A 27,933-nucleotide genomic window follows, 5' to 3' on the forward strand; every position below is an offset into this window, starting at 1 on the left:
CAATTGATTGTGTCACTCTTTCTCTAATTCACTTTTTTTAAAAAAAATTTGACTAACCCCACTGTTTGGTTGTTTGGTTTTGCTTACTATTTGGGGTTTTTTTTGTTTGTTTGGTTGGTTTTTTTTTTTTTTTTTGGCAAGACATTCTTGCTGAAGGAGGCCGTGCATTGATGCACTTGCCCAGCCTCCTTCATCCGGATAGTTATTTTTCCTGCCTCTGCAGCTGTGCCGTCATACATGTAAGGATAACCTGACCCCCTTGCTGTACAGTGGGAAAATTAAAAAATTATTAAAAAAAAAAGAAAAAAAAAAAGAACACACTCCTAACACCAAACTTAAACTCTGACTCTCTTCACGCTCTTGTATCCTTGGACAAAGTCAAGTTGCTATACAAGTTTCTAGCTGCTCCCAAACTCTGACTCTCTTCACGCTCTTGTATCCTTGGACAAAGTCAAGTTGCTATACAAGTTTCTAGCTGCTCCCTCTCTCTCTCTGTACCTGATCTCATGGTGGACCAAGAACAGCTTGTGACCAGTACTAACCCACACAGCACAGTGGAGGAGCCCTGTCCATGCTGAACTCTCCTTGGGAGATGATGGGTGGGCCCAGGGTTGGGGTGCAAGGGACAGGGCTGAACAAAAGTTCTCAGGTCCCTCCACCCAGGGATGCTCTGATTCTCTGGCTTGGGAAGGAGACAGTCTAATGCTCAGAGAGGCTACCCCATCTTTCTGAGCATGCTTCTCCTGATGCCAAGGGAAGGAGGGGGTCACTGCTCAGGGGCCAAGCCAGACAGAAGCTCAGATCCATGCTCCCTCACTTACTCTGTGTGGATCAGCAATATTAGGAAACCCTACTTCTTCAGAGCTATGACAGAGCCCATGGAAATGCTTCACCTTTTCTGTACACAAATCCCTTTGAGAAGGTGACTATCCCAGAAACACACATGCACATACACTCAAATATTGCCTTCACTTCCAGGGCTTCCACACACGTCCTGTAATCCACCCATCCCAGGACATTCCATGGGTCCCTGGGTCTCAGGGCAGGATGCTGGCCTTGAAGGAGGAAGTCAGGTGAATCCTACACTACTCTCCCCTCAGGTGTCGGGGTGGTCAGAGTCCTGGACCCATACTCAGGGCTCGCCCTTGAGCAACTCAAGTGCCCATCAACAGACAATTGGATTAAGAAGATAACCCAATTGTCAGAGGTCCCCGAATCAACCAGAGAGCCCTCTGGAGGCATGACAAGGAGTCTGGACCCTAATAATGATGTCCCACACTCATCACCATGGTCCCCTTTTCTTTCTCTGACTCAGGGATTCTGGGAACCCCATCGTATGACCCTAGAGAGAGAGGGTGACTATGAAACCTTTGAAGAAGGTGGATTGCTGTTGTGATCTCCAATATTTGGATTAAAACCCTTTGCTGAGAGTTGATGGTGGTCTGGTGTGTGCACTGAGGAAATGAGGGTTCCTGAACCAGGGCTCTGCTTGCGGGGGGACCGGGGTAGCGGGGGGGGGGGCTGTCTCTTGCTTCAGTAACAGGAGAAGCCAGGGCAGGAAGGACGGAGGAGCACTGTTTATTTGAGTGAGAGGAGACAGGTGGGTTTCAAGATGTGGCTTCTGGCAGGGTCAGGCCATTCACAGCTCTGCTACCACATTAAGCATTTGGGACTCAGCAGGAAGCCACGGTTATGTTGTAATCACGGGGGTGACTTCACTTATAGAGAAGCCTCTGGGATTGCCCAAGTAGGAAAGTGGCAGATGTCCAATGAGGGGTGTTCCAAAAAGTAAGAGAGGAACCCTGAGTTCAAACCGTGTCCACTGTGACAGGTCTTATATGTACAACCTGAGAAGAAGGAGTTACCCACTTTACTCCACTAAGACTGAGGTAGGGGACCTGGATGCGTGTGCGTGTGTGTGTGTGTGTGTGTGTGTGTGTGTGTGTGTGTGTGTTCTGTTCTGTTCTAGCAACAGAGGAAGTTACCTGGGCTGCCTTGGGAAATCACCTGTGATGCACGTATATGGGGGGGGTGAGTAGGGTCCCCTGAAAACAGTTCAGTTACTCAAGGTCAGGACAGGGGCTCAAGAGCCTTACTCCCCAGAAACCCTGTGTCTCAAGAGTCAGAAGGGAAAGGTTGCTGAGCCCTGGGGCGAGTCCCCAGGGAGGAGAGGATGGAGCGGTTCCAGCACTCAGGGTCAGCACCCAGAGAAGGGCCGCCTGTATCCCCTCTGCCCAAGTGGGTTTCAGGAACTAAGGGCTAAGCACCACCAGGTGGCCTCCTGTAGCCAGTAGCAGCCCCGCCCCTGCCATCTGTCTTGGCCACAGGTTCATGCAGAGAGAGGGCACAGCCCTGCAGCCCTAAACAGCACCCAGCATGGATGAGGGACCCCAGGGGAGGGGAAGAACCAAGAGATCAAATCCACCTCCAATTTCCCTGCTTCTCGCTCAGATTGTTTTGCAACGGTGGCGCCTCCATTTGCACCACTGATTTCTGGGACCCTGACCTGGGAGGGTGGGGAGCTACCGCCTGACCTCTTCAGGTTCTCCCTGTCCTGTTTTTCCAGTGTAAGTGTCCTGACCTCTGCTGTGATGGGTTTTCTGAACTGTGGAAGCTGCTGGGCGGGGCTGTGGGTCTGGCTGCGACTGGCCACCAGGGGGAGCCCTTGGGCCATCTCTCCCTTAGGCTGCCTTGCAGGTGGATCCAGCCTGAGGGACACTTTGGCAAGAAGTGTGAAGGTTGCACCATTGACATGGTTAGGGGGCTGCTTCAGGGACCCTCTAAGCTGCCCTCACTCAGCCACTGAGCTGAGGCTCAGAGGGGGCTGGGCAGTGGTGCAGCCTGGCCTGGAAGGTGAACCCAGGCTCCCCAACTCCTGGCCCACTGTTCCTTCCAGAGTTTCAGGCTTCCTGGAAAAGAGAGGAAGCAGGATTCCCAGAGGAATAGCTTTCCCAAAGGATCTCTAACCCCACTTCCCGCACCCGCATCGGGAATTGGATGCTCCTGGGGGGAGAAAACCAGGGGAGGGGCCCCCTACCGCCTAGGTGGGCACTGAGGTGAGGGTGAGGACCCAGAGGGCAGCGTGTGCTGTGGCCCCAGCCCTTCTCCTGGGATCCCTGCCTCCTGTGCAGCCAGCTTCTCTGTAGACAAAGCACAGTCAGTGGGAAGCCCAGAGGTGGAATGTTCTAGAGACACCACCAGTTTAGGTCAGCCGACCTGGCTGGGGCTCAGGGTCCCCACCATCAAAGGGCTGAGAAGGGGAGGGGAGCTCAGAGGCAGGTGTCAAGCTCCGGGCTGGGGGGACCCATGAACAGACCCTTCAGGCCTGAGCCTAATAAAAATGAGCTGGTTCTGCTGCCCCTCTAGACTGCTGACCTACCTGGGTCCTGACATAGCTGGGGTTGATGCTGCAAATGTTGGTTTGTTTTTGTTTTTTGTTTTTTGGGGGTTTTTTTTTTTTGGTCTTTTTAGGGCCACACCTATGGCATAGGGAGGTTCCCAGCTAGGGTTCACATCAGAGCTATAGCTGATGGGCTTCGCCACAGCCACAGCAACATAGGATCCAAGCCACATCTGTGACCTACACCACAGCTTATGGCAACAATGGATCCTTAACCCACTGAGCAATGCTGGGGATCGAACCTGCATCCTCATGAATACTAGTCAGTTCACTTCCAAGAACTATGATGGGAATTCTGCAAATGCTGGGTTTACTCACCTAGGGTATAAAGAATGAAGGCAGGGAAGGTGATGTTTGTTGAGTGGCTGCTTGTGAGTAGCTCTGTGCTCCGTGACTCACACATGTTCTCTTTCCGGGTCCTGCAGTGACCCTGCCTGGGTGGCTTTCTTCCCATCTTACCTTTAAGAAACCAAGCCTGGCTCCTGAGCCCCAGCTCCCTCATCTCCCCTGACCTGCTCCCCGTGGCCGGAGCAGCTCCTCAGCCAGCAGACCAGGGAAACATCCAGAGCCCCGCTGGCCCCTCGTGGCAAGTCCCCCTCAGCGTCCTCCTCTGTAAAATGGGGATGCTCGTCCCAACTCCCAGGGCTGTCACGGAAACAGGCGGGGCCGCAGGGAAACCTACCCCAGCCTGTTCGATCATCAGCTGGCATCTCCTTCTCCCTCCTGGCCTCTGCCCTCAGGTCCGAAAAGGGCAGGTCAAGGTCCAGCCCGGGCAACAGGAAGAAGGGATTGTGGGCCTCTCAGCGCCACCTGGCCTGCTGGTCTCTGCTTCCCAAGCCCTTTAGCCGCCCCCCTTTGCCTCCTCAGGTTAGTGTCCAACCCACCCCACCTTCCCTCTGACCCACCACTGCCAGCGTCCTGCCCTGGGCTGTGCTCCTGGACAGCCGTCGTCACCATCTCCACTCACAGAGCACCTGCCCTGGGTGCCCATCCCAGGTCCTCAACACCCTGGGGCCTGTCTCTGTTGAGGGCAGGGACGCCCGGTGAGTGACCGCTGTCCTGGGACGGTGACAGACCCGGCAGATCACCGTGTGGGGGGGGAGGAGGATCGTGCCCTGGGGGAGGGTGTCCAGTAAGGTGGGGTCAACCTAGCATCCCAGCCATGGCAGGACACCATGTCGTGTGCTGTCACCTGGGCCCATGGGAAGCCACTGCCACCTCCTGTCCTGCCCCAGGTGTGCCGGCGGGTGAACCTAGAGAAAGAGAGGCGATGAGCGTGGTCAGGGCCTCTGCTCCCAGGCTCACAACATAAACCCCAAAGGGCCCATCCAGGAAACACATGAGCCACCCAAGCCCCGAGGTTTGTCAGAACTGGGAGTGCGGGCCCGGCTGCCCTGGGCAGGTGCCACTCAGCCCGGCTGGTGGTGGCCAGGCAGAAAGACTGGCCTGTGGGAGCATCTTCAGGGCTGTGCCTGGACCAGTCTGAGGCCTGAGCCCTCGTCCACCTCCCACCTGCCCCTGGGGGCCAAGTGCCCTTGGCCTGGATGTGTCCAAGGACAGAGGACTCCCTGTCTGGAAGGCCCTCCCTCAGAGGGCCAGGGGCCCGGGTTTAGGCAGCCAGGTCTTCCCCACCGAGGCTTCCTCCAGGATAAAGGCCACCTCACCGCTACATGGTGACCTGTCCCTATCTTCACACCGCAGTCTTGTCCCCATCTCGACGCTGAGTCTTTGACTTTCAGGTTAAAGGTCCCCAGCTTCTCCATTGTTGTCCCTTTATGTGACTCCCACCTCCACTCTGCCTCACCATACATCCCAACAACGACCTTCTGGTCCCTTCTCTGCCCACTTCCCCCAAAGCCCATTCTCAGTGGGTTCCTCTTTTGTTTTTTTTCTTTTGTTTTTTTTTTTTTTCCTGTCTTTGTCTTTTTAGGGCCACACCTGCGGCATATGGAGGTTCCCAGGCTAGGGGTCTAACCGGAGCTGGAGCTGCCAGCCTACACCACAGCCACAGCAACGCGGGATCCAGTCCTCATCTGCGACCTGCACCACTGCTCATGGCAACACTGCATCCTTAACCTACTGAGCGAGGCCAGGGATTGAACCCATGTCCTCATGGATACTAGTTGGGTATGTTAACCACTGAGCCACGATGGGAACTGCCCTCAGTGGATTCTTATCAAGTGAAGAAAAGTGGGAAGGGAACCAGGATTCAGCTGAACCCAGGGAAACAGCACAGCCCTCAGGCCAGGGCTGGCTTTGGAAAGACCTGCACTTTCTTGCTACTGTGACAGAATGAACTAAGACACAGGGACAGGATCACCTCCTGCCACCTAACCCTGAAGGCATCAAGGAGAATCTGGAGTGTCTGAAGAGGGACACTCTAAAATGCCCCTGACTGAGTTCCCATTGCAGCTCAGTGAGCTAAGAACCTGACTAGTGTCTGTGAGGATGTGAGTCTGATCCCTGGCCTCACTCAGTGGGTTAAGGATCTGGCATTGCTGTGGGTCATAGGTGCAGCTATGATTTGACCCCCATCAGTGAATTTCCATATGCCTCAGGTGTGGCCTTAAAATAAATAAGTAATAAAATAAAATAAAACAAAATAAAATGAATCAAAAATGGCCCCGCTTCGCTGAGCACACCTGAGTCACCTCTAATGCAGAACTGTTTGCTGCTGAGGGGTTTGGAAAGGGCGCCTACCCCCTTCAAACCCCATAGCCCTGCCCCCGCCCCTGCCCTCCTCCCAGCCTGGGTGAAGAAACGTGCATCTATTCAGGAAAGGAATCTCTAGGACCTGCTCACTGTCTTCAGGCACACGCCCCGCCCCTCTCCCCAGGGGCCCAGCCCCATCCCAAAGCCTGGTCTGGTTCCAAGAGTGGTAGCCAGCCATGCCTGCTTCCTGCCCAGTGCACTCGCTGCGATCCAGGCCAGGCTCCAGGGCCAAGAAGCTTACTCACTGGTGGAACAACTTCTCCTCTGTATGGAAAGAATATAGGCTTTTCCTGCTGGGGGACCAGTGTCTGAGTAGCTTTGCTGAGACGTGGGGGAAAAGGCACACGTTGGCCTGGCCCCTGCCCCCTGATTTCAAGCCGTGTGCTGTGGTTCCTGGTGGAGCCCACTGGCCTCTGTTCCCAGGTGCTAGGGGAGGCCCAGGAAACGCTGGTCAGGACCTTGATTTCAGGGCACTGGGCTGGTCCCTTGTTCGAGACGGGATGTGCTTGTCTCTTCATGGTCCTGTTCCATCCCCAGTGTTTAGGGCTCGGACAGAGGGAGAGGCTCTGTCTCTGCCAGCCAGTCCCAGCTCTGCCCCCGGCTGTGTCCTCCCGGCTCTGCTTGATGGACACCCCCACCCACCCACCCACAACCCTCCGTCTGGAGGAAGAGCTTGGGCTGAGGGGGAGCTGGTAGGGCCTGTGGGCTCAGATCTAAATGCACCCGGGCCTCACTGTCTACAGAAAGGCAGAGTGGACTTTTAATACAAACTCTCTCTTTGTGAGCTAGCATCTTTCCTCTAGGGGAGGGGAAACGGCTGGAAAACAGCCCCCGCAGCTGAAGCCTCTTCCTGCAATTCGGAAGCCCCAGGAGCCCTACCCAAAGGGTAGCTGTAGAAAGGGCAGGACCCTGAAGGCAGGGGGCCAGAGGCCAGCCCTGCTCAGTGGTTTCCAGGCTGGGAGGGCCTGAGCGTTGCCCTTCGAGGTCCAGCTCATGATCTGTTTATTGAGGATGATAATAACCCTCCCAGGGTTACCGCAGGGGGTCGGAGACAACGAAGCACACACAGAGGGGCGTCCAGTGACAGGTAGCCTTGAATACGGATGCACCACAGCTTTGCTTTGGAGCAGGGAGTGGGGACCGGCTGCCTCAAGGATGGAGGATGGCACCAGGTCTGGAAATAGTAGACCAGCTGTTTCTGGGTCCTCCAGGAAGGCGACACTTTCACCCCAGCTCTGTCAAGCCTGCCCCTTAGACAGTGATTGAAAGATTCCAACTACACAACTTGTGTGTGTTGCCAGGACCCAGTGTTTTAGCAGTTTGGGCTGCTAAACAGAATAACATAGAGTGGGCGGTTTATACAACAGACATCTGCTGTGTATAGTTTTTTTTTTTTGTACTTTTATTTTTTAATTTATTTTTATTATAGTTGATTTACAATGTACAGCAAGTTGACCTAGTTATACATCTATATTGCATCCTTTCGCTCACATTATCCTCCATCATGTTCTATCACGAGTGACTGGATATAGTTCACTGTGCTGTGCAGCAGGATCTCATCGCTTATCCACTCCAAATGCAATAGTTTGTAAGCCAAAACTCTCAGTCCCTCCCAGTCCTTCCCCCTCCCCCTAGCAAACAGAAGTCTGTCCTACATGTCCGTGATCTTTTCTGTTTTGTAGATAGATCATTTGTGCCATATTTTAGACTCCACATACAAGTGCTATCATATGGTGTCTGTCTTTCTCTTTCTAACTTCACTCAGTATGAGAGTCTCTAATTCCATCCATGTTGCTGAAAATGGCATTATTCTGTCCTCTTTATGGGTCAGTAATATTCCATTGTGTACATGTACCACCTCTCCTTCATCCATTCATCTGTCGATGGACATTTAGGTTGTTTCCACGTCTTGGCTATTGTGAATAGTGCTGCAATGAACATAGGGGTGCATGTATCTTTTTCGATCAAAAATTTTTTCCAGATATTTCCCAGGAGTGGGATTGCTGGATCATATGGTAGTTCTATATTTAGTTTTCTGAGGAACTTCCATACTGTTTTCCATAGTAGTTGTACCAATTTATATGCCCACCAACAGTGAAAGAGGGTTCCCTTTTTTCCACATCCTCTCCTTCTCATAGTTCTGAAGGCAGGACATTCAAGCTTGAAGCACCTGGGACTTCCTATTGTGTGCAGAAGCAACAAACCCAACTAGTACCCATGAGGATGTGGTTTTGATCCTTGGCCTTGCTCAGTGGGTCGGCATCTGGTGTTGCTGTGGCTGTGGTATAGACTGGCAGCTGTAGCTCTGATTCAACCCCAAGCCTGGGAACTTCCATGTGCTGCAAGTGCAGCCCTAAAAAGCAAAAAAAAAAAAAAAAGATTGAAGCTCCAGCAGCGTGGACATCTGGGGAAGGCTCTCTTGCTGGTTTGCAGACCATCCCTCTGGTCTCGTGTATAAGGGCACTAATCCTATACATGAGGGCTCCAACCTCATGACCTAGTTACCTCCTAAAAGCCCCTCCTCCAAATACCCTCGCATTAGGGATTTATGCTTCCAACTATGAATTGTGAAACAAATATTCTGCCCACAGTATTCGTTAAAAAAAAAAAAAAGACACCAGTGAGTTTTAAATGTTGGTGGAAAATCTTCTGCACTCAGGATTGCCTTGCCCTTTTCCTTCAAGTCCAAGGGCCAGGTCATGAACCGAAAAGGATCAGAGTTTATGGTCAGATTCTGCCAATAAAAAGTTCTTTGAGGCTAGACAAGTCAGCTCCCCTCTCTGAGCCCGTTTCACCCAAGCAGAATATCAGAACCACACCAGCCTTACATCCCTCCAGCACGGAACTCGCAGTGGCCACCCAGAGAGTGGTTGCAGTGATGAAATGATGACCAGGACCTGGATCACAGCAAGTGCTTGAAAGACAATCGCAAAGTGTGATGATGAAGCTGTTCTGCACTCAGTCCATATGCATCTGGCATCTCCTGTGTGCTCAGGGCTGTCCCAGGCCCTGGGGACCAGGGAGGAGGATGAGCTAGATGTTGCCCAGGATGCCCCTGCTCATCTCCCTGCTTAATCCTCACGCCAGAGCTGCCAGGGTTCCCCTCCCCCTCCCATGCTCTCTTGTGACATCCCTGAGGGCAGGGCTCCTCCACTGCTCACCTATTACTCCCAGAACTGGCCTCAGACCCGCTACTCTGACTGTGAGCGGGGAGACGGGCGAGTGATGGAAGGAAGGGCAGAGGAGGAATGAGTCCATCCTTACCTGACCCGGGAACAAGAGGTCTGTGTGCGACCTGAACATCCTTCCCTCCCTGTTCTCCCCCACCTGACAGAGCTCCTCTCCTTCCCTGAGGGCACATCACACCCAGCACAGCAGGAGGACCAAGGGACACACTGGTGATACTTATCAAGGGGTTGCTATGCACCAGGCACCTATCAAGCACAAGGCATGAGGCAGCATCTCCCAGTTGAAAACCAAACAAAAGCAAACCCTCCACCCTACACCCTCCAGGCTATAGGCTTTGCACCCTTTCTCCACAAGCACCTTGAACATGACCGACACCCCTCTCCATTCTCCCTCCTCTCATTTGCTCCAAGCCCCTCTCTGCCTTCTCTTCCCACCTCGCTAAGGAAGCCCTGCTCACCAGGTCACCAGGGAGCCCCACTGGGCAACTCAAGGTGTATTCATGTTCTCATCACTAGATCTCTCAGCACAACTCACCTGAGTCAGGAAACCTTCCTTGGGGGGATGTTCCTCCAGCTGCTCAACCTCTCCTCCATCTTTCTCTCCCATCATCTGAGTGTTTCACATCCTCAGTACTTGGGCTGAGACCACCTCTGCTCTGTGCATCTGCTCTTTTTCCTCCAGGCCAGTGGCTTTAAGATTGTACAAAGTCAGTGCATATTATTGTGCTCCAAGTGTGTGTCAGGCACTATTCTAGGCACTGGACAGAGAGCAGAGAACAGATCTGATAGTTTCTGCCCTCATAGAGCTGACACTCTAGTTCAGGAGATGGATAATAAGTGAACCAATATGTAATGCTAGGTCAGTGGGTGATAAATGCCATGATAAATGGAAACCAGGTAAAAAGACAATTATTGGTGTATAGGGGTTAGGGGGACAGGGGAAGCTGCTCTATTGATGGGGCATTTAAGGAGATGCTGAATGAAGTGAATGGGCCCTGTGGTGACAACTTCCCATTCATGTATCTGGAGCTGATCTCTATTGACATCAAAGGTCATGTCCATCTCTCTCCTGATCTCTCCCTCTGCATTGTTCAAGGCACCTCTCACTCATCATGTCCAGTTCTGTCTCTTGAAACCCCACCCCCAACATACACTGCCCCATCCCCATCTTTCCAATCTAAGCCAAGGCACCACCTTCACAGATGCTCCTCACAAAACCCTCATGAATCCACCCACTATTCTTCATCTCTAGAGCCACCGCCTGGTCCAGATCCATCTATCCCCTCATCTGGACACCTGCCAGAAGCTTATCCCTGATCCATCCATCTCTGCTCTTTACCTTAATATCTGCTTTGGACTGAGCTCAAACTGAGATACCTTGAAGGCTTCTCTTTGCTTCCTTAGGAGGAAGTACAAACTCCACAGGTCACCTCCAAAGCCCTGCAAGCTCAGACCCCTCCCCACCACTCCACCCTCATCTCCTCCCTCTCTCCAGACACTGAGAACTCCTTCAGTTCCTTCTGGTCATCTCAGGGCCTTTCCCCTTACATCTCACCTGCCCCCAACCCTGAACAGAGATCAGAGCTCAGCCTGGCGCACGTAACCTGTGTTCAGTCAGTGTCACTCTAAGCCTCAATTTCCTCATCCAGAAAATGGATATAATAGCTTTGGCTGTTTGACTTCAAGATTCTTGAATACACCCTGCAAAAAACAGCTCCAGCAATTTTTTTTTAATTTATTTTTCTTTTTAGGGCTGCACCCAGGGCATATGGAGGTTCCCAGGCTAGGGGTCGAATCAGAGCTGCAGCTGCCGGCCTATACCATAGCCTCAGCAACATGGGATCCAAGCTGCATCTGCAACCTACACCACAGCTCATGGCAATGCCAGATCCTCAACCCACTGAGCCCAGGGACGGAACCAGCATATCCTCATGGATACTAGTCAAGAGGAACTCCTCTGGCAGTTTAACCAGAGAAGGATGCTGGGTCACTTAGAGAATTATTAGTGAGGGACTAGCCTGAGAACAAGCTCAGACCAGGACAGAGGGATGCTGAACAGCCAGGGCACAGCCCAGGGCAGCTGGTCTAGAAGCACATACTAGATGTTACCACAGGCCCCAGAAAAAGGGGTTCTGATGTGACCTTGCATTTGTGTGTCACCTGCTCCTGAGGTATGTGTCTAGGTCCCACGTGGGGGGCAGGTCAAATATTTATCTGGCCTCTTACAATTCTTGTTAAGGGTGAGGCCCCTTCTCCCACCATGAATCACAGGATAGAAACATTCTCAAATCTGGCGGGGAGTTCAGGTTCTCAGGGGCTCCTCTCCAAGGAGGCGAAAAGGCCATGGGGTTGTTAGGATTAAATGAGATAAAACACGATGAAGCAATTCTCAGATATTTCCCCTAAAGGCAGAATAAATGAGTCAGGAGGTCCAGGCCACAGCTGGCATCTGTAAGCTTGTGTTATATTCATTCAACAAACATCTGCCTTGTGCTAGCCCCTCTTCTCAGCCTGGGAAATACATCCATGAATAAAGGAGACAATACTCCATCTTAGTGGATAGATATTCTAGTGTTTACCTTCGAAGGCTCATATTTATTTGAAAGTGAATGCAAAAGTTCACATTCTATTTTACCATAGACTGTAAAATAGTCTACTGTAAGGTAGAACTTGCTAGGCTTATTTAAATATAAAAGTAATGGCTTCCTACTAATGGGCTGGTGCCTCAGCTGCCCTGTTTGCTTGAAGATACAGAAAACTGTGACTTTATATGCCTATACTTGAGCAAGTTCTGACTGGCATCAGGAATAAATTTGTGGGAGTTGAATAGAGAAGCGGGGGTGCCAAGGCCCTGTGGGAGGGGACAGAGGGTGAGAGAGATGATGACGGGATCTGGGGCCCTGCCAGCCTCTGCAAGGTCCAGGAACAGAATATTCTAGAAATCTCTCCTCCTATCGGAAGCACCAAGAAGAACCATAGACTTTAAAAAAAAAGGATTTGCAGAAAGTGTGGTCCTAGACCAGCAACAAGAGTGTTACTGGGGAGCAGTGGTCTGGGCTAATGGGCAGCTGGCCGGCTCAGCATGGACTTGGACCACTGAGAGGATCAGGTGGCCTGAGGGATGGTGCTGATGGCAACAGTGGGCAGCTGAGAGCCCAAGAGGCAGACAGGCTGCCGCTGGGATCCAGAAGTGTCTTCCCTTGGCAGTGGTGCTAAGAGGGTGATGGTTGGTCAGGGTCAAGGCAGGGAGGGAAGGAGGCCATGGGGACCTATCCACCCATGAGCAGCCTGGTGGACTAGATGGGTCATTTAGGAGAACTTTGCTCCCTGAGGAAGCTCACTCCCCTTCCAGGCAAAGCACTGGAGGGATCTGTGGAAACAGATGCTGGTTGGAGTGGGGGGTGGGGATGGGCTTGCACTGAGCTTCCCCCACCTCCCACCCCTGCTCAGGAGCAGACCCAGAGAAGACCAACTGGGATCAACCCTCACCAGCCCAGCCTGGCTCTGGAAGAAGCCTCAGATTTCAGCTCACACGTTCTGTCAGCTCAGAAAGGGTCCCTGAGCCCTGGGGCTGCAGCGGGGTGGTGTTGACACGACAGTTGTGAGAGGTGACACACACAGTGCTCACTGCAGGGCAGGTCTGCTCCAGATGCCCTGGTTCCTCCCAGCAGCCCTGTGAGCCATGTCCTCACTGTCCCCATCTTCCCAGGCACAGGGAGTGTCACTGGCCCAAGATCGCACAGGTTGTAAGTAGAGCAGCTGAGATTTGAATTCAAGCTCTTAGGCTCAGGATCTTAAACCCTGTTTGGCATTGAATTTGTATATTAAACCCAAGAAAGATAGAGAAGTCAGTATTTTTTAGAAGTAGCTGTCTGTCTAGGTGACTAAACTACCTCTATTTCATTTATCATCATGGATATTATTATTTCATATGTATTTAATAGGTGAAGAAACTGAGGCTCAGAGAGGACATTCTGTCCTTTGCTCAAGGTCACACAGTTCCTCCTGCCAGAGCCTGGATTTGAATACAAGTCTGTCTCCTACAAAGCTCAGCACAGGATAGACCCTCAGCGAATGCTGAGCCCCTGCCCCTTCTCTGGGGGAGGAGTCGATCCCTGGACTCCTGTGTGTCCTGGTGGGGCCTGCAGCAGCACCCCCATCTCAGCCAGACCACTTCCTGTGGGCAAGGCAGCCAGAAAATACCAGAAGGAGTGTGGGGAGCTCAGGCAGGGGCTGACTGGAGCCGTGCCACCCTCTTTCCACCCACTCACCTCTGTAACTTTGGACAGGAGCCAGACAAAGACAAGGGCTGTGTGGATGGGCAGCCAGTGCTGCCACCCCCAAGCAGGGCAGACAGCCAGGTGCCCAAGACCACAGCAGAGAAGAGCACCTCTTCTCTCCACTCAAAGGTGGATTCAGGAAGACTGGCTCGATGATTTTTTCCAAGAAGCTCGTCCAGAGCCAGAGAATAAGAACATCTGTGCCCTGGGGCTCTGTCCTGGATGCAGCTCAGGCCACAGTCTGGGGCTGGAGGCAGCTGGAGCCACTGCTGCCTGGAGGAGGCTCTGACCCGCTGGGCTGTGGGTGGGGCAGCTCTGGCTGCCTGCTGATGAGGGAGCCTCTGGCCACGGCCCTGGGAGACAGGGAGCCTAGGCCAGGCAGGAGCAAGGGAAGTGCCTGAGGCCTGGACCCAGGGCTTCTCCATCAACTGTGGTGCTAAAGGGCTGGGGGAGGGCCTGGCCACCCAGCAGGTGGGCTTGGGGGCCACAGCTCCCCCTCCCCAGAGCCCTGGACCCCAGGCCCCTCCCTTCCCCTGCCTTTGGAGACAGGCCTGTGTGGGCATCTCTTAGCCCCTCCCCCAGCCTGCCCATCCTGGAGGCAGGGACTATGGAGACCGTCTGGCCAACGAGCCTTCCCCTGACCTGCTTCTCCACTGGGTGTATTTTTCACACTGAAATTTTGTCTCCTCAGAAAGGTAATGTACTTACATCGTTCCAAATCTGCATGCTCTGATAAGCCAGAGAGTGAGAAACCTCACTTGAAGCTAAGTCTCCAACCATTCTGCCCTCAGCTTTCCTCCCCCACCAACACCAGGGAACTGCTCCACTGGACTCATGGGAAAACTTCCAGTGTTTCTTAATGCATGTCAAATATTATTATTATTATTATTATTATTATTATTTGCCTGTTTTTTAGCCACACCGATGGCATATGGTGGTTCCCAGGCTAGGAGTTGAATTGGAGCTGTAGCTACCGGCCTACACCACAGCCACAGCAACACAGGATCCAAGCAGAGTCTGCAAACTACACCACAGCTCACAGCAATGCTGGATCCTTAACCCACTGAGCAAGGCCAGGAATGGAACCTGCATCTTCATGGATACTAGTCAGATTCATTTCCACTGAGCCACAATGGGCTTGACTCCAATGCAAGTCAATTATTTATAGATATATTTATTTTTATTTCTCGCCCTTTTCTTACATTAAAAATGATATGCATATGTGGTTCTGCATATTACTATTTTTACTTATATATCCTGTAGATACTCCCTTATCATTATTTTGAGAGCACCCTCATTTTTTTCCAGCTGTATAATATTCCCTCTTGTGGCTGCCAGCATCCTAAGGATTAAAATGTTGGTTGTTCAGTTGTTTCCAGTCTTTCCCATCTCATTTTCAAATGAGATTTTGAGTGGGAACTTTATTCCTGCCAGGCTTCTCTGGTTAGAGAAAGTGGTGGTTAAGTCAACATCTACTGGTGCAGAACTAGGCGGGATGGAGCTGATGCCAGCCTGGAGGATGCTGTTGCCACTCTTGGAACAGGCAACGTGGGCAGTGGAAAGACCCCACCACCTCACCAGAACCATAGGGGTCCAGAGAACACAGCTCAAAAATGATGATTTTAGCCCAATCTGCTCATTTTATAAATGGGAAGATGAGGCTCAGAACAGGGACAAGACCCATCTGTGATCATAAGTTGTCTTACGGCAGAACTGGAACGAGACACCTGATCTCTCGGGCTCTGCTCACAATGCTCCTCACGTTGCATCTCCAGTGCGACCCGAACAGGGCTGCGGGGACACTTGAGTGGAGTCAGGAACAGATGTGACTTGGACCCAGGGATGAATCCTTGGTCTGCTTCTCTCACACTCTGGGCTTCTATTTCCTCTTCTCTTGGGATCAGCCCCTTTGCACCCTCAGCAGAAAGGACTTTGGGTTCTGTAAAGGAAACGTGAGCTCCCCACACAGGACCAGAGCCCTGGGGCTGCTGAGCTGGACTCTGAAGAAGTGGAAAGTTGAGGATGTGCACGAACAAGGGAGGCTGGGAGACCTCAGACTCTGGAGGCACTGGAAGCACCTTGTGTTTTTGAGAAGAATCGCTGGGGAGTTGGACCATTGTAAAGTGACTGAGAAAACAGGTGTTGTGAGACATACGTCAACTGTCAAGCAAGGGTCCTGGGGAAGGAGGGTCTGTCTAATCAGGAAAGACGTGACCCACAAACAGGAGTCCAGCAGCCAAAGGAAACAAGCAGAGAGGGTGAACGCAGGGAAGGGAGGCAATTCCCCTCTCCATGCCTGAGTCTTCAAGACCTGCCCTAGCCAGGGGCACCGGGAAGAGGTGGGTATGGGAGGGGACCAGGAGTCTCTGGCACCCTCTCCCCCATCCTGATGAGGAGGGAACTCACCCCCCAGAAGTGAGTGACCCTTCAGGGTAAGGTGGCAGGTTGGTGCAGAACTAGGCGGGATGGAGCTGATGCCAGCCTGGAGGATGCTGTTGCCACCCTTGGAACAGGCAACGTGGGCAGTGGAAAGACAGCTGCCTGGGAACCAGGGCACCTGGTCCCACCTTTACTCTGCCACACACAGGAGGACTGTGGACAAGTCCTGCCACCTCCCTCGGGTCCAACTGCACCTCCTCTATGACCACAGGGTGGGACTAAGCAAAATGCTTTTACACTTTCTTTTGAACTCCAGAGTGAGGGGACTGGATCTTGCCTGGGAATTGTGACAAATGACTCTTGACCCCCACCAAACAGGAGGGATGGAGCAGCTGCCCTCCTGAACCATGAGGCTTGGACAGGGAGACTCAGCTGAGCCCACTCCTGGGCAATTCTTTTGCTAAAATACAGAGACATCGCTGTCCTCCTGGGTTGCATTCAATTTGATTCAGAAAATATATGACTATGAGATTCCTTGCACCGAGACTTCCAGAGGTCAATGCCTTCTTGCTTTTGTTGATGAAAAATGAATCAATAGTCAATGGAAGAAAGAAATGGAATCTTCTATCGGAACCAACATGAGGACTATGACTTGGGAGACAGTTGTTCAGAAAGTTCTGAGAAGTGAGTACTCTGAAGAGTTACAGAGTGAGGGGGTCAGTGTGTAAGTGATTTGGGGAAACGGGTACTTGCACTCAAGCACACCAAGCACTAGGATGCAAGAAAGTGAGTTCTGGCAAGAACTCATTTGCATCTTGAAGATGCAAGAAACCAAGTTCATAAAAACTTCTCCTGAAAATATCTGACTATCTGATTGCTGATTCTGCAGTTTTCCCAAAGCACTAAGTACATCATCCTGATTTTGTTTCCAGTTCCTCTCTGGGTGGATTGCATGTCAGCAACAGCAGTGCCTGATGACTTGATTTTTTTTTTTCTGTCTTTTTGTCTTTTTGTCTTTTTGCCTTTTCTAGGGCCGCTTCCCGCGGCACATGGAAGTTCCCAGGCTAGGGGTCTAATCAGAGCTATAGCTGCTGGCCTACGCCAGAACCACAGCAACACAGGATCCGAGCCGTGTCTGCAACCTACACCACAGCTCATGGCAACGCCGGATCCTTAACCTGCTGAGCAAGGCCAGGGATCGAACCAGCAATTTCATGGTTCCTAGTCGGATTCATTAACCACTGAGCCATGACAGGAACGCCGATGACTTGATTCTTATTGAACCAGGTAACGAACACCATTCTTTATATCACATTCCCCTCCCTTTCATTTATAATTGTGAGCAAGATGTGAAGGTATGTTGCGACCAATTTGTCCCAGGGCTCTAGGATTGCTCATTCCCAGGTCCATGGATTTCACTGATAGGTACTCACAGGGCTATTACTCATCTAGTCATGCTAACAGCAGCCAAAACCTCTGCACCCCCGGTCTCACTGGTCTGCTGGGCTCCACGTAATTATTCCATCACGTTGCTTCTTCCCACATGTAGAGTCACACTATAACTATCATTGATGTCATAGAACTATACAGCAGGTCAATCATTTCAAGTTACCTGGTTATCACTATTTTTACAGGCGTCTCAGTCACACGTTTGCTAATGCGAGAAACAAATCTTGTAAAAGAAGCCAGAGTAGGAGTTCCCGCCGTGGTATAGTGGGTTAAGGAGCCGGCCTTGTTACAGCTGGCGTGCAGGGCACAGCTGGGGCTCAGATTCCCTCTCTGGCCTGGGAAACTCCCATATGCCATAGGTGGGGCCAAAAAAAGGGGGGGGGGGTGCAGAGTACAAATAATATAGCCAGTGATGTTAATAAAGCCATAAGTAAGTAGTATCTTCTAAGGATTTACATGGTGGGGGCCAGAAGAAAGAAAATTGGTCTTTACCGGGCAGCCCTTAAGGAGATCTGGTAAACATATAATACATACACACAGTGCACATTAGAGGGGAAGGAGGAGGCTCAAACACAGAAAATTTTTTGTTTAAATTGTTCCTGTGGAGTTCCTGTTGTGGCTCAGTGGTAACAACACCGACTCATATCCAAGAGGAAGCAGATTCGGTCCCTGGCCCCGCTCAGTGGGTTAAGGATCTGGCATTCCCCGTGAGCTGTGGTGTAGGTCACAGATGCAGCTTAGATCCCGCGTTGCTGTGGCTGTGGTGTAGACCGGCAGCTACAGCTCCAATTGGACTCCTAGCCTGGGAACTTCCATATGCTGCAAGTGAGGAACTAAAAAGTCAAACACAAAAATTATTCTTGTCTTGCCTTAAAAATATTAATTTTATTTCATTCCTTCTAGATTTGCCTCCTCCGGGGACCCCCTCCTGTGAGCCCTCCCCATCCACTCAGCTGTGCACGCCCAGCTGCACAGTGAGTGGCAGCTGTGCCGGTCGTTTCCCTCCCTCTCACCCCCACAGCTATGCTTGGCCTGGCCCCTCTGGCCCTGGAGAAACAAAGGAGGCTGGGCTCTGAGCCTTTGTGGCTGAGAGGAAGGGAGGAAGAAGGCTTGTGATCCCTTCACAGCCACCATTAGTAAAGGGCTATTGGGGCTAATGCCGGTGTGCACAGCGACGCACATGCACAAACACAGGCAAACACATACACCCAGCAGGTGCTCGGGCACACACCTTCAAAGAGAGGCCTCCAGGAGCTGGCGGAGGCCTTTTAAGAGTTGGAGACCGGATGTTACCCCCTTGGGGGTGGGGCCTAACTCTAGTTTCCCGGGGCTGGGCCACTCCCTAAGCTCTGCTGATGTGGGGGAGGGGAGGGAGTGGGAGGGGCTCCCAGGGAGGGCGCTTTGCGTGAGGAGCGGAATCTTCGAGGCAAATTTGAGGCAGTTAAGTTCTGTTGATTTGAAGGAGGGGAGTGGTTTTTTCCTTTTGTTGTGTTTGTCTTTTATCTTTACATTAAGATTAAAAGTAAAGTACTTTATGGATGTGAGAGAAGGGAAAAGACTTCTCTCTCCATGATTGACAGCAGGGCCTGATAGGATCTGGAAGCTCCTGGGAATTAGATATAGATACATATATAGTTATACTTTTTTTTTTTTTTTTTGCTTTTTAGGGCCGCATAAATGGGAATGGAAATTCCCAGGCTAGGGGTCGAACCGGAGCTGTAGCTGCCGGCCTACACCACAGCCACAGCAACACAGGATCCCAGCCGCGTCTGTGACCTATACCACAGCTCATAGCATGCAGGATCCTTAACCCACTGAGGGAGGCCAGGGATCGAACCTGCAACCTCATGGATCCTAGTTGGGTTCTTTAAAAGATTCCTGCCACTAGAAATTATCGACCTTCAGAGATTTTTTTTAAAACTCAAATGGGAGGTACACCATGCATTCTGCTCCAGTGGAGAAAGGGGGTCCTAAAACTATCCACCCTCTACACCCCATGCACAGCCGGGAGGGAAGGCACACTTTGGCACCGAGGCCCCTACGGAGGCCCAGAGTAGGAAGAGCTGCACATGTTGTGACTTGAACACCGTAGGAGGGAGGGGGCAGGGGCAGAGAAGGAAGTAGTCTTGGGGCCGATTACGAGAAGGAAAATGGGAAGACGGGGTCAGGACACAGAGGCGAGAAAACAAAGAATGACCAAAAAAGTGCCAAAGAGCAGAAAGTGTAGAAAAGATGAGAGCAGACAGAGAAAGAGGCAAAGCAGAGTGTGGGCAGCCAGAGAAAAGAGGGAGGGAGACAGAGCAGAAGAAGAAAAGGGAAGGAAACAGAAAAGAAACTGGGATGAGGGGGAGGGACGTGAGAAGGGACAGAGGGACCCAGGAAGAGGACGTCAGGGGACATCAGAACTCTGGAAAGTTACCTCCATTTCCAAGAGGGACTTAGGAGCTCTTGAGCAGAACCCGAGAACCTGATTTTTAAAATGACAGGCCAGGTTCATGAGGCCAACCACGTAAAGCAGCAGGTTGATGGCTGTCAGGGTGGCCACAGCCAACAGGATGGTCCCAGGTGCACCTGTCGTAGGGGAGTCTATGTCTGCAGGTGGCATCACTGGACCGCTGGGGCTGGCCACCGAACTGCTCGTCAAACTGGTAGAGAGGCCAGAGGATCACAGCCGTGGTGTAGAAGAGAACAGAGAGCGAGGTGAGCCCCAAATGGAAAACGGGGAAGGGGATGAGCAACCTTCTGCCCCAGTCACACCAGGGCAGCAGGAGGGCCACAGCTGGCAGGAGGAAGCAGATGGCATACACAGCCATGCACCACCCCAGGGCCGGCTGGTGCTGGTACAGGGAGGGGCTGCTGATGAAGGCAAAGATGGCACAGGCCACAAAGATCTCCAGCCTCTTGAGCAGACCCGGCAAAGTGAACACATCACAGGAGAACTCACCAGTCAGGACACGGGTCCAGGCCACTTCAGTGGCATAAGCCACAGAAGTGATGCAGGAGATGGCAGTGGCAGCCATGGTGAGGTCCCTGAAGGGGCTGCGTGGCAAGAACTGGATGTAGGTGGTGACAAAGTCCATGGAGGCTGAGAGGCAGAAGAGGGTGGCAGAGCAGGCACAGGTGATTAGAACGCTGTCCCCGAAGAGGGGGAGGCAGAACGGGAGCCCACAGAGCTCGCCTATGAGGATAATGAAGGACAGGATGAAGCAGAAGCACCAGGTGAACGTGAACCAGTTACCTGTGGCCCCCCCCCCACTCCAAGTGCCCACACTGGCCACCAGGGCAAAGGTCACGCAGGTGGGGAGCAGCTGCAGGAGGTGGAAGACCCATGACTAGGAGTGGGAACCCAGATAACTGTGCCAAAGCTGTGGGTTTGAGCCCTGTGCTCTCCAGCCCAGCACTGTAGCAGGGCCCGTGGGTGCGAGCCCAGGACCAAAGATGGCGGCTCTGGGAACCCAGGACCCACCACAGGGCCACAGCCTCCTTCACAGAAACCTGAAGGAACAGGGGTCTGGCCTCTCCTCCCTGCAGTCACCTCTAGAAGGAGCTGCCATCTCAGGGGACACAGCCCCACCCAGAGGAGGGCAGGTGCAGAGGTGAACAGGGAGAGGCCCTGGGGGGAGAGCAACGCAGTGGGGACAAGATGACATGGCAGGGGGAACCGGTTTGCTCCCCTCCCGCCAGATTTGCCTGGACATGTGCCTCTCCCCCATTTGGAGAGGAGACCCCAAGCCCATTACTCCAAGGTGGAGCCTCATGGAGGAAACGCAGACTCCATGGACAGGAAGTCTGGCTGCTGAGCCCCAAAGCTGCCGTCCAGGTGGAGGTCTGGAAAGATCTTGAAGTAGTACCAGCTGAGGGGGGGGATGTGTCTGGCCTGGGAGACTGGTTAGCAGCTTCCAAGCTGGGAAGCAGGGATTGGAGATGAACGAGGATGTTGCATCTGGATGACGTGTGATGTGGAGCCGTTCAGGGCATCCCAGGGGAGCGGGTGGAGATGGACGGATGACAAGCCCCATTGAAGGTCAAAAGCTGAAGAGGAGGCACCTGCTGGACTTTGGGGACAGCCCTGAGCATACACCAGGACTGGGGGAGCGGGGGCGGCAGAGTGGAGATAGTGGGAGAGGGGAGGTCTAGAGTCTGTGTAGCCCTGGGGCAGCCCAGGGAATATATTCTGATTCAGAAGGGACACCGGCATGGTGCCACCTTCCCCACAGAGGAGGGGCTTGGGATGGACCTGAGAGGGAGAACAGAGGGTGTTTCGGTCTTGTGACAGGGGACACAGGGTGAGAGTGGCAAGGACCATGGAGATTATGGAATTGCACAGATCATGCTCTGAAATCATGCATACGTGTTTCCAGTGCATATTTGCATATATTTTCCATTTTATAGATGAGCCCACGTCATGCACCCTGCATCCTGCTTTTCTCCCCCTCCCCCAACAGATGCGGCTGGTTCTCTCCAGTGGCCTGAGTCCTCTCCATCCCCGTTACTTCTTTCCTTCCTTCCTCCATCCTGTAGGCATTTGGACTGAACACCCTTCTCTAGATCAGTGCTTCCTCCCCTGTGAGTCTCAGACAGTGGGGGACACAGGATTATTTCCAAGGGGCCTTGGATCATGGGACCTCCACACTCTAGAGCAGGTGTGCAACCTTTTCTGTAAACTTTTAAAAAATAAGACATGGATGCTATTTTTCATTTCTGGAAGTTTATCTTGGTCTCCCAGGGCTACTGCAACAAGTGACCACAAGTCTGATGGTTTAAAGCAAGAGAAATTTATCATCTCACAGTTCTGGAGGCCACATCTGTCAAGTCAAGGTGTGAGTAGACTGTGCTATCTCTGAGGTGCCAGGGGTGGGTCCTTCCTTTCCTTTTTTAGCTTCTGGAGGCCCTTAGCTTATGGCCCCTTAAGTCCCTCCATCCCTCCACCTCCACGCACTCATCCTGTCACCTCTGTGTGTGCACATCTCTCTCTTCTCTTATGAAGACACCAGGCATTGGCTTGCAGGCCCGTCCTCCATCCAGCGTGATTTCCATCACTTGATCCTGACCTAAGTATGTCTTCAAAGTCTGTGTTTCCAAATGAGACCCAATCTGAGGCTCCGAGCAGTTCAACCCATCACAGTTCTCCCTCCCCTCTTCCTGTCCTTATTTTGTGGCATCTGTGTCTGATGTGCGTGTCATACTGGGGGTATTTGCTTGCTGTCACTTTCGGGTGGGCGTCTGTTCTCTGGAGCTCTTGTGACTCACATGGATTGTCCCCTCATGTGCTTTGTCATTAAGCCGTGAGCCCAGTCTTACAGGAGCCTTTCCCCCTGAGGATCTTGCTGCTGGGTTGGGAGCCCTCACCCAGACTAACTGCCTTTGCTCTGGCTCAGGATCCTCTGGGCCAATGGCCTGCTGGGCACCGACTATGTTAATTTCCCAGATTGGAGTTGTTGCAGCTCAGATATCATGCACGTTTGGGCCCCAACACACAAGAAGTGATGACCTGAGATTATTTCTCCTGGGGAAATGTAAAGATAAAACCCAAAACTCTTACAGAGGCAAATAATCACCTTGCCCTTTGCTCTCACCAAAGCTCCTAGTTTTCCTTTGTCTCCCCTTTGTCCTGAGGCTGCAGACCACGTGATCCTGGCTTTACAGAAATATCTCATCTCCAACTCCTTACCTGGTGCCATCCCAAAGCTTCCTTCCTCATCCAAACGAGCATAAAGACCAGCCCCCAGAGTTCCACGCTCCATTCTCCCTTCCCAGCCCTTCCCACATCCAAGCTGCTGACACATCAACTCTGCCCCTGAAGAGTCTTGAGATCCTTGAACAAATCATCTAATCCTAGATCTCTTCCTCTCTTCTTTGCCTTCTTAACTCTTAACTTGTCTTGACTCCAGCTCCAGCTTCATCTCCCACTGTTCCCAGCCTGACACTTGTCAGCCTTTGCCCTTATGTGAAGCAGCACGTTGTGAGCAGAGACCACAAGCTCCTGCTTCTTCTCTGAGCGAGGCAGGGAGGAAGGGAGGCAGAGAGGCTTTGCAAGAGCAGCAGATACGGCCCAACGTGGATGGGCCTCAACACCAGAGACAGAAGTTGAAGTTTAGCTGTAAGTGATGATGCCTCAGTGATATACCCTAAAGAGGAGCCATTCGGTCATTTGCCCGCTTGGGAACTGTCACTCTGGCTGTTAGGAGGAAACAGAACGGAGGAAGCTGAGAAGCTGGGTGGCCAGTTTGGTTTTGGTTTTTGTCTTTTAAGGACTGCACCTGCAGCATATGGAAGCTCCCAGGCTAGGGGTCGAATTGGAGCTGTAGCCGCCAGTATACACCACAGCCACAGCCATAGTGATGCCAGATCTGAGCCGTGTTTGTGACCTACACCACAGCTCACGGCAACCCTGGATTCTTAACCAACTGAGCAAGGCCAGGGATTGAACCTGTGTCCTCATGAATACTAGTCAGATTCATTTCCACGGAGTCACAATGGGAACTTCCAGTTTGGAGGTTAATCCCACAGTCCAAGTGTGCAATGATGTGTTCTGAGCAAAGACACCTCAGGGGTGGAGGGCGGGGGCTGATTTAGGAAATATTTAGGGTGCAAATATTCACCTGGTCTTGATGATGCTGAGAGACCAGAGTGGCAGTCATTTGATGCCCCCAAGGACAGCTGTGACATCACTCCCTCCTTCCCTTAACCACCTCAGACCTGTCCCAGGTGCCCCCAGCACCCCTCCCCTCCCTCTGGGCGCCCAGCACCGAGGGGCTTTGGGAAGGAAGCCTAGGGAAGGGGACGCAGGCTGGAGCGACAGGGAGGCAGACTCTGGTCCCCTAAAGAGCAACCAGAAATGTGTCCCTCCTTCTTTCTCCTGCTCTGGGTGCCAAGCCTGTGCACTTATAGAAGCTCTGATGTTTCTCAGGAAATTAGAATTCTCTGCCAGGCAGGCCTATCCCAGTGAATGACCACACAGAGAAAGGCGACAAGGGACTCTCACGGGCCCGACTACACTGCGCTGGCCAGGCGGCCAGAGCCAGCTCCTCAGGAATCAGCCTCTGTTAGAGGGTCAGCTACTTGAAGGCTCGCTCTGTCCCTGGGAGCACGAATGAACAGGGACAGGAGGCTCTATGGTAACAGTGGAAGCAGCACCTGTGTTGTCTTGGGTGACAAGTCTCCAAAATAGATTTTATTTTAGTAATACAAACACGTGGTTCTCTGTAATCTATGTCCACATAAATTGTTGTTGTTGCTGTTGTTGTTGTCTTTTTAGGGCCTCATTCGAAGCATATGAAAGTTCCCAGGCTAGAGGCAGAATTGGAGCTGCAACTGCAGGTCTACACCACAGCCATAGCAACATGGGATCCAAGCCACATCTGTGACCTACACCACAGCTCATGGCAATGCCAGATCCTTAACCCACTGAGCGAGGCCAGGGATCGAACCTACATCCTCATGAATACCAGTAGGGTTCGTTACAGCTGAGACACAAGAGGAGCTCCCACTATTTTTACACTATTTTAATTGTAATCATGTGATTTTGTCTTTTTAAACGTTATATTCAATTTTCCATGTTACCATATAGGATTCCTAACCACGTTTTCATTTTTTAAAAACTATTTTTGAGGTGTAATTGATGTCTAAACAGGTATAATTGATGTCTAAATTTGCTGTGTATAAATTGGATGAGTTTGGGGATAAACATACCCATGAAACTATTAAGGCCATAAACATATCCATCAGCAACCAAAGTGTCCTCCCATCCCCTTTATTGTAATTATCTTGTGTGTGCATGTCTCCCTCTGATGATGACTGATATTGGTTGTTCATTTGTCCAGTACATACTGGTCCACGTTGTGCTGAGGACAGACTGGCCCAGAAACCCAGAGGTGACAGCAGAGACTGGTAGCCGTCCGCATGCAACACAGCTCCAGTGAGAATGTCAGACAACAAAGCAATAAGCTTGTTAAATACTCCAGGAAGGTACCTTCAGGTAGTGACAAGCACGATGAAAAAAGCACAACGGGGACCTGGAATGGAGCATGCTGGGCAAAGGTAGCTTTGGAAGATCCTTCCACAAAGGTGACTCGACAGGGAACTGAAAGACAAGAAAGAAGTGGCCACTCCCAGGAAGAGGGAACAGCTCATGCAAAGCCCTTGAGGTGGGAACAAGTTGTCATCACGATATTATATATGAGTTGAGGGACCTGGAGAGCTAAGTGTCCAGGAACAAGGAACACTGGAGACTAAATGTCACAGGAAACGTGTAAGCCACCACGTGTGGCTCCACAGCTCATCAGTGGTGGCAGTCAGGGTGGTGCAAGGTCTGGAGATGGGGGTACAGCTGAGGTGTTCCTGAGAGAACTGGGGTAGATGCCATTCATTTGTGTTCTACACAACTATTACCACGTGTCTGCTGTGTGTTGGGCACTGCAGACTCCACAGCAAAGTCCAGTTCCTGTCCTGAAGGAGCACCTGGCTTAATGCTGAGAAAATCCGTCTGGTGGATGAGAGGACAGGAGACACAAGGACACTTGAGGACTTTTGAGAGGATTCTCCAGTCAATAGGGATTGGGATGCTCTGTGCAGCTCCAGAGAGCAGGGTAGGTGGGCTTTGCATCCCCTAAGGAATAAACCCGCTCCCAAATGAAATGGACCACCACGCGGAAAGGGATTTTGTTAGAGCCTTTTGAGTCAATGCTGACCTCTCTGGGGCGAAGATGTGACTGATGGTTCCCAAAGGGTTTGCATGGAACCCTGGTCCATGATGCTCCATGAAGAAAAGACCTCCCTGATCATATAAGTTTGAGAAATACTTCCTGCTCTATATCTCTTTTGGTAATTTTATAATGCATAGCTCCTCTATTTAAGGTCCTAGGATGTTAACTTTTTAACCCAGTCCTAAATATATTTGGCCAAATACATTTTTTTCTTGTCTTAACTTAAATTATGAATTTTATTTCATTCCTTCTTATGATTTTCCTGCCATGGGAACCACCTCCTGTGAGCCCTCTCTATCCACCCAATCTGCCCCTGGGTGAAGAATTCAAGTTTCATCCCAGGTCAGGAGTGAGAGGCAGCCCTGAGGGTCCTTCCCCTCCCTTCCCCCACAGCTCTGCTGGCCTGGCCCCTTGGCCCTGCTGACACAAGGATGCTGGTTCTGAGCCTTTACATCTGAGAGCAGAAGAAGGTTTATGGTGCCCTTCCGGTCAACGGTTACATAAAGGGCTGCTAGTCTTAATGCATGCCTGCACTCGCTCTCGCTCTCTCTCTCTCTCTCTCTCTCTCTCTCTCACACACACACACACACACACACACACACACACACACACACAAAGCGCACACCTTTAAAGAGAAGCATCCAGGTGCTGGCAGAGCCCCTTTAAAAGTTAGGTTGCTTTGGATTTCCAGTCAAATGTCAGGCAGTTAGGATCTGCGGATTTTGTTGGTTTCATTTTTTTTTACCTTTATACTGAGGTTGAAAAAAAAAAGAACATTATGGAGTTCCCATCATGGCTAAGTGGTTCACAAACCCAACGAGTATCCATGAGGACTCAGTTTCGATCCCTGGCTTTGCTCAGTGGGTTAAGGATCTGGCATTGCCATGAGCTGTGGTGTAGGTCACGGTCATGGCTCAGATCCTGTGTTGCTGTGGCTGTAGCTTAGGCTGGCAGCTACAGCTCTGATTTGATGCCTAGCCCGGGAACCTCCACATGCCAAAGCTGCAGTCCTAGAAAAAAGACAAAAAGACCAAAAAAAAAGAGCATTATAAATGTGGAAGAAAGGATAAGATTTCTTTCTATGCTCATAGCAGGGGATGATGGGAACCACAAGCTCCAGGTAATTAAAAAATATATATGTATATTTCTACATTTATATAGATCCCATTGCATGAGAGAATCAGGAAGCAGCAACAAAAATCAGCTGGTGCATGGAAACACATATGCATGTGCACCACACACTCAAGCTATACAATTCCTTTCACTATGGCAGCAACAACCCCCACTCACTCAAACCACCTTCCCCCCAAAAGTAAAAAGAAACTCCCCCCTGAAGAACAGCCATCACAAAGCAATCCTGGGGTAAAAGAACAAAGCAGGGGGTATAACCCTCCCAGACCTCAGCTAATACTACAAAGCTATAGTAATCAAAATAGGGTGGTATTGGCCCCCAAATAGACATATGGATCATTGGAACAGGATAGGGAGCCCAGAAATAAACTCACATACCTATGGTCAACTAAGCTTCTTTTTTAATTCAATGAATTTTATTGCACTTATACTTGTACATAATGGAATATTACTCAGCCATAAAAAGGAATGAAATGATGGTGTTTGTGGCAACATGGATGGACCTAGAAATTATGCTAAGTGAAGTTAGACAGTGAGATCTGGCCAATTGAGCTTTGACAAAGGAGGCAAGAATATACAATGGAGAAATGACAGTGTCTTCAGCAAGTGGTGCTGGAAAAGTTGGACATCTGCATGGAAATCAATGAAGCTAAAACACACCCTCACGCTATACATGAAAATAAACTCAA

The 27,933-nt window shown here is 51.3% G+C and overlaps 1 protein-coding gene across 1 annotated transcript; it reads right to left on the bottom strand.

The window, feature by feature from the left end:
• Nucleotides 1-4,588: 4,588 nt before the first annotated feature.
• LOC125136624 (myeloid-associated differentiation marker-like) lies at nucleotides 4,589-21,606 on the bottom strand. Its single transcript, XM_047797468.1, is given in 4 exon segments — nucleotides 4,589-4,653; nucleotides 19,893-19,962; nucleotides 19,964-20,740; nucleotides 21,601-21,606. Coding segments are annotated over 4 exon segments (918 nt in total).
• Between the last annotated feature and the right edge of the window lie 6,327 nt (nucleotides 21,607-27,933).

Source organism: Phacochoerus africanus, chromosome 9, assembly GCF_016906955.1.
Source record: "Phacochoerus africanus isolate WHEZ1 chromosome 9, ROS_Pafr_v1, whole genome shotgun sequence".
NCBI lineage: Eukaryota > Metazoa > Chordata > Mammalia > Artiodactyla > Suidae > Phacochoerus > Phacochoerus africanus.